At 36.5% G+C, this 5,922-nt stretch overlaps 1 protein-coding gene across 1 annotated transcript in view; it reads right to left on the bottom strand.

The window, feature by feature from the left end:
- The window catches only part of spag9a (sperm associated antigen 9a), a 48,286-nt gene that overhangs the window by 860 nt on the left and 41,504 nt on the right, over nucleotides 1-5,922 (bottom strand). Inside the window, exons 30-32 of the mRNA XM_016539083.1 lie at nucleotides 3,469-3,582; nucleotides 2,843-3,019; nucleotides 1,109-1,210 (exon numbers count right to left, since the gene is read on the bottom strand). Of these exons, the coding sequence (XP_016394569.1) occupies nucleotides 1,109-1,210; nucleotides 2,843-3,019; nucleotides 3,469-3,582 (393 nt within the window). The remainder of the gene's footprint in view (nucleotides 1-1,108; nucleotides 1,211-2,842; nucleotides 3,020-3,468; nucleotides 3,583-5,922) is intronic.

The following is a 5,922-nucleotide window of genomic DNA, read 5'->3' as shown; positions in this document are numbered from 1 at the left end:
TTTTTTTAAACATTCGTTTCTTATTTAATTGGTTCCACATTGTTTGCTGATTTTTACTTTATTTAAACTTTGTGTCATTTATTAATTTTATTTGACATCAAGGTGTATGCCGTGCCTCCAAGCTTTCTTACTCGTTTTGCTAATAAACTTTCTAAGTTTCTTATTTATTTGGTTATATATTATACATGTACGCTAAAGTGAGTTTGACGTTGTATTTTGTTGTTGCATTCAAGCAATTGACGCCTAACTGCCGCTAATTCGAAAGTGAAAGTAAACTGCGCACGGCGCTTTTAAGCTATTTAAAAGCGAAGGAAAGCGAGGAAAAGAGGGAAAATTCAAACAAACTAAAAATTAACAATTGCTTTACTCCGAATTGCCGCTATTTGAAAGTGAAAGTCAAATGTGCACGCCGCTTTTACAAGCTATTTTAAAAGCTAAGGAAAGCGAAGAAAAGAGGGAACGACCCTGCAGTGATACCGGTATTACCGGTGTTGTCACACGTCGATTAACCGGTGGGAAAATTTCCTCACCGTCACAACCCTAGTATTTATATGAGGTTCACTTAAAATGTTAGTAAAGTTTTTTGTGCCAGTTTTTTATTGATCATTTTCCACCACATTTTTCACCCTTAAACTCTGTACATGACCCATGTAAATCTCTACTTTGGAATCAAATGCAATCCCAAAGATGATTAAAAAAAAAAATCTAGTTTCACATGCAATGCAATTTAACTGCCCTATATTTCATTAACAGCCTCTTTTACATTCAGACAAGTTCAAAATATGATACACCACTGTTCAAAAGTTTTCAAAATATTTTTTCAGAAAAAGAAATTAATACTATTACTTACTTACAAAGATGCATTAAATTGTTCAAAAGTGACAGTAAAGACATTTATAATGTTACAAAAGATTTCTATTTCTAATAAATGCTGTTCTTTTAAGCTATCTATTCATCAAATAATCCTGAGAAAACATTCCACGTGTTTAACAATAACATTAAGCAACACAGCTGTTTTCAGCATTGATAATAATAATAAATGTTTCTTGATCATCAAATCAGCATATTAGAATGATTTCTGAAGGATCATTCTTACTGAAGCTCTTACCGATCCTGAAGTCGATGTATCCCACTCCTCCGCTCATGATGAGCATGCTCTTGCCGTCCGAGTTCTCAGTCGTACCTTCAGCTCCTGGCACAATAACCTGACCTGAAGCACAACATTAACACATTAGCGCAGATTTGCACTTCACCAGTCATTATATCAAACACCACCGCTTTAAAACAATATGCTAAACACATTCTGTAGGAGCCATGTATACATTTTTATTTAAAAAGGGGTCATATGATGTTGCTAAAAAGAACATTATTTTGTGTATTTGGTGTAATGCAATGTGTTTATGCGGTTTAAGGTAAAAAAAATAATAATAATTTCCACATAATGTACATTATTGTTTCTCCTCTATGCCCCCGCCTTTCTGAAACGCGTTGATTTTTACAAAGCTCATCGGTCTGAAAAGGAACCTTCTTTCTTTGCGTGAACATTTGGGCGGCAAATCTTCCCACACAGTGACGTAGACATGTGGGGGCATGTTTAAACGAGGCGTTTCAGGAGGGCGTGGACAAGTCTTAACTTTTATAAAGAATATCTCTTTGGGTTTAAGACTTTAGTCTTTGCAACTTTAGGGATCTTATCTATGCACGAACAGCTTGTAACACTCCAAAGAGAAAGGAAAATTTGAAATTGCATCATATGACCCCTCTAACATTTTTATTATTATTATTATTATCAAAGTGTTTTTGCTTAGCTTTATGTTTTCTTAGTGTCCTAAAGGTAATGAGGGAAATTTGGTTATAAATCTGCAACTCCAGAAGGCGGTGCTGATAACAGTGCAACAGTCATTGACAATGATGGAGTAAGGACAAGCTTTTGTGTGACAATGCCTTCTTTTCTTCATTTTTGTTTGTTAGGAAACAAATCTCAGTAATATTCATCAAAAGAGACTGCACCTCATTCTTGCAATTCAAGACGCTCACCATCACGGTACCAAGGACAGGGCCAACAAATGGTGTTTTACCAGAAGAGATTCTTTCATATATTTCTGCAAAAAAAAGTTTTTTTTTTCGCACACTCATTTTTCTCTATCTCACGTTCTGTCAATCACGTTTACACACTGCCTCCGAAACGTTCGTCCGTCATAAAAAAATTTGGATCGGGTTCGATTTTTTGCATCCGTAGCAAGCATTTTGAGAGGTTGAGAGGCTTCCGACAAGTTGATCTGCTTCTTCTCGCAGCACAAAGCACTATATAGGTCCTTGCACACTGAGTTCACGAAAATTGGTGGTCTTCTTTTTAATATGTGGCTCCAGTATCGCTAGCAAAGCATCAAACAGAGCCACTGACATCCTGAAGAAAACTTTGAATCGCCCGGTATAATCCCGCAGTTCCTTCATAAGGAGTTGGAACGCTCCTTAGATTGGATGATTGATCCAACATTTCCTCTTTTTCTCTTTTTAAGAAGAGAGAGGACAACAAAATCATCCTCTGCTTGAAGACTCCATTTTGTATTGTTTTGCGCATTTTTTCGCAACGGATTAATTAATACGCATCGGATTCAGTGTGCGACGAATTTTTAGGATGACAAATATGAAAAAAAAAAACATATGAAAATTTCGGACTCAGTGTGCAAGGACCTTTAATGTCACCCTGCTCCTGATCCCATAATGCAACTTACAAAATCATGCAATATACTAAAGCGGACCTTCCATGGAGTTGACTTCATCGATCATGAGGCTTGAGTCTCTATAATCAATATTGAGGCACTGTGGTACTATGTATTACCTGGAACTGTAGCAAAGAATTTAACAGCGTCTCTGTGGCCGTGGAAGCAGAGCTGAGCGTGTGCCATGGAGCAGTACGGTACGTACGAGCCCGTCACCACACAATCCACAGTGTCATCATACACTCGCACCACCCCACCTGGACGACAGGCGATCGCTCCTACAGTCTTATGAGCTGCTGGGGAAAGAAAAAGATGTTTAACCACAAGTGTCTAAAGCGTTTAATACAGCACCACCGGCATAGTTCGGATCTTGCAGAGCAAAAAATCTAATTTCTGGGATACAGTCATTAATATTAAAGTGTTAAAAGCCAATTTTGGATAGACGCAGATTCACTGCTGATCAGCCCAGAAAGATGGGAAAAAAGTTGAGAGAGAGGAAGATCTGAGAGGAACTGAGAACTTGCAGATGAAATATTGAACAAAGCTGAGCATGATGCAGCAAACAAGCAAGGCAAGGCATGACCTAGACATCCACACTGACCTACAGCTACAGAGACAGGAGGCGAGAATAAGGAAGACAGGAAAAGAAAAACAGAAGTGGCCCAAGAGATTGAAACTAATGTTGCCTTCTACATCAAATACTGATGAACACCGTGTTTACTGTATGTGTGTGATATTGGCTTACAGTCTGATAAAGGGATGGAGATGATGACACCATTTCCTGTTCCCACCCACAGCCGGTTACAGGAAACCATTAGAGCCGTGATCCTCACAAAAGAGAAGCCCAGTTTTCCCGTTCCTGTTAAAGACAAGAGGAAGTGCATTCAGTCTATTTATTCATAACCATAATATAAAAGAAGTCAAATCTTGGAATTTCATGTATTTTTTCGACATACACTAACATTCAAAAGTTTGGACTCAGTAGCAATTTTATAAAAAGAAATTAATACTTTTATTTAACAAGAATACATTAAATTGATCAAAAGTGATAGAAAAGATATTTATAATGTTACAAAATATTTATATTTCAAATAAATGCTGTTCTTTTGAACTTTATATTCAACAAAGACTTTCAACATTGATTAAAACATATTCAGATAGAAAACAGTTATTTTAAAGTGTAATAATAAAAAATAATTAAAACATTTTACTGACTCCAAACTTTTGAATGACAATATACATATTATGTGTTCCACAGAAGAAAGTAAGTGACATGAGGGTGATGTTGATGACATAATTGGCAATTTCTTTGTGAGCTAACCACCTAAATTGAGCAAATTCCCTCTTAGAGCTGTGCAGTTATAGAGAATTTAATGTTAGGGTTCATTCAGGATAATTGGTCCATTTCCCCAGCAAAAAGTGTGCCAATTTACCTGAATTCACCCAATATGCTATTCTACTAAGTACTTTAGAATGTGTGATAATGTGTATTATTACACAGCTCCTTGGAATACTCTATTCTGATTGGTCAGTTGTAACATTCCAATGTATGTTATTCCCCAATAACAAACGACGTCATTAGCAACGTAGAACAACATGCTGCATCCCAATTCACCTACTTATACTATGCCCTAAAAGTATGTACTCTTTTTGTGAAGAAAAAGTTCAAACTTTTGGTATGAAGCAAAATAGTAGGCAAGCTTTGGGACAAACTACTTCGTCCGTGTCTTTAACAGACACTCTGTTGCTTAGTTACGTGCATTCTGTCACCGTTTAAACTGCACTGTCAATCATCTTGTCAAAGTTAACATTATCCACATTTCATTTAATTAGAAGAGGATTAATTAAAAGAGGCACGTTTATCTGCCAGCCGTGGGTTTTTAATGCCGAGAACTCTGCTCATATGTTTGCATAATGATGCATTTAAAAGTGACCAAGCGTATCTTTATAAAAGTTCACAATGTTGCTGCAGATGAAATATAACGCGGATAACATTAAAAAAGAAAAAATTTCATCAGGTTAGACACTGATCATCACTCAAACCCCTTTCTCTACCTGTTCGTTGGTCTCGCGATATCAGCCATGTTTGTAGTTTTTTTTTTTACATTATTTTTTTTGTTGTTGCATGTTTGTAGTTCTAATCGAATCCTCTTCCAATGCGCAATGGGTCATCGACCTGCACTTTGAATTCTAACCAGAAGTAGTAAGACCATCCGGGAATCTTTGGCATACTCATTTCAACATACTACGTTTTGGGACATACTAATTCTAATTTCTAATACTATTTAGGACGGATAGTATGAGAATTGGGACACGGCAACACACAGTCAATACAGGTATTTTAGGCTGGCGCTTCTTTCACGTCTCTCATATCACACCGCTGCGCTCTCTCTCTTTTCTTTCAAACATAACTGTCATCATCTTGTGCCTCAGTTACTGACTGTATTTACTGCTAAATAAAACTGGAGGACTTCACTGTTAATAGTAGGCTTGCAGTAGTATTGTTAAAAGTGTTTGTCTATTTGCTAAAAGTGTTGCTAATTGACGAAAAGTGTTTGTGTTGTTGGTAGAACAATTGTTTTGTACACTGTAATGGATTTAAGATAACAAACAGGTAAGATCTTAAAATGCTTTCTTAAATAAAAGCTGTGTAATTAGTAATACGACTGTACATTATGCCTTAAATATCCATCTTGTCTGAACTTCTAGCCTTTTGTTAAGAACTGTTTTTCTTTGTGGAAGCTTTGCGTTTAAAGAGCTAATAAAATAGTTCAACTCAAATCAGTATTTCGTGTCTAATTATTTGCAGCCATGTAATAAGTAGGATAATGTACATCCAGCCGGTTATTACTGTTATTATCACAGAATATATATAAATACTTTACTTAAAGGGGTCATATGATGCGATTTCAATTTTTCCTTTCTCTTTGGAGTGTTACAAGCTCTTGGTGCATAAAGAAGATCTGTAAAGTTGCAAAGACTAAAGTCTCAAATCCAAAGAGATATTCTTTATGAAAGTTAGGAGTTAACCACGCCCTCCTAAAACGGCTTGTTCTAACACGCCCCCACATATCTACGTCACTATGTGGGAAGATTTGCATAACGCCGCCCAATGTTAACGCAAAGAAAGAAGGCGTAACTTTTATTCTCTCTTTTATTACTGTTGCCGCCACCATGTCGTGAAGAGCTGTGTGTTTCG

Source organism: Sinocyclocheilus rhinocerous, unplaced genomic scaffold (assembly GCF_001515625.1).
Source record: "Sinocyclocheilus rhinocerous isolate Xijiao unplaced genomic scaffold, SAMN03320098_v1.1 scaffold463, whole genome shotgun sequence".
NCBI lineage: Eukaryota > Metazoa > Chordata > Actinopteri > Cypriniformes > Cyprinidae > Sinocyclocheilus > Sinocyclocheilus rhinocerous.
Note: the sequence above shows the minus strand (reverse complement) of the source record. Positions and strands in the feature narration are given on the sequence as shown.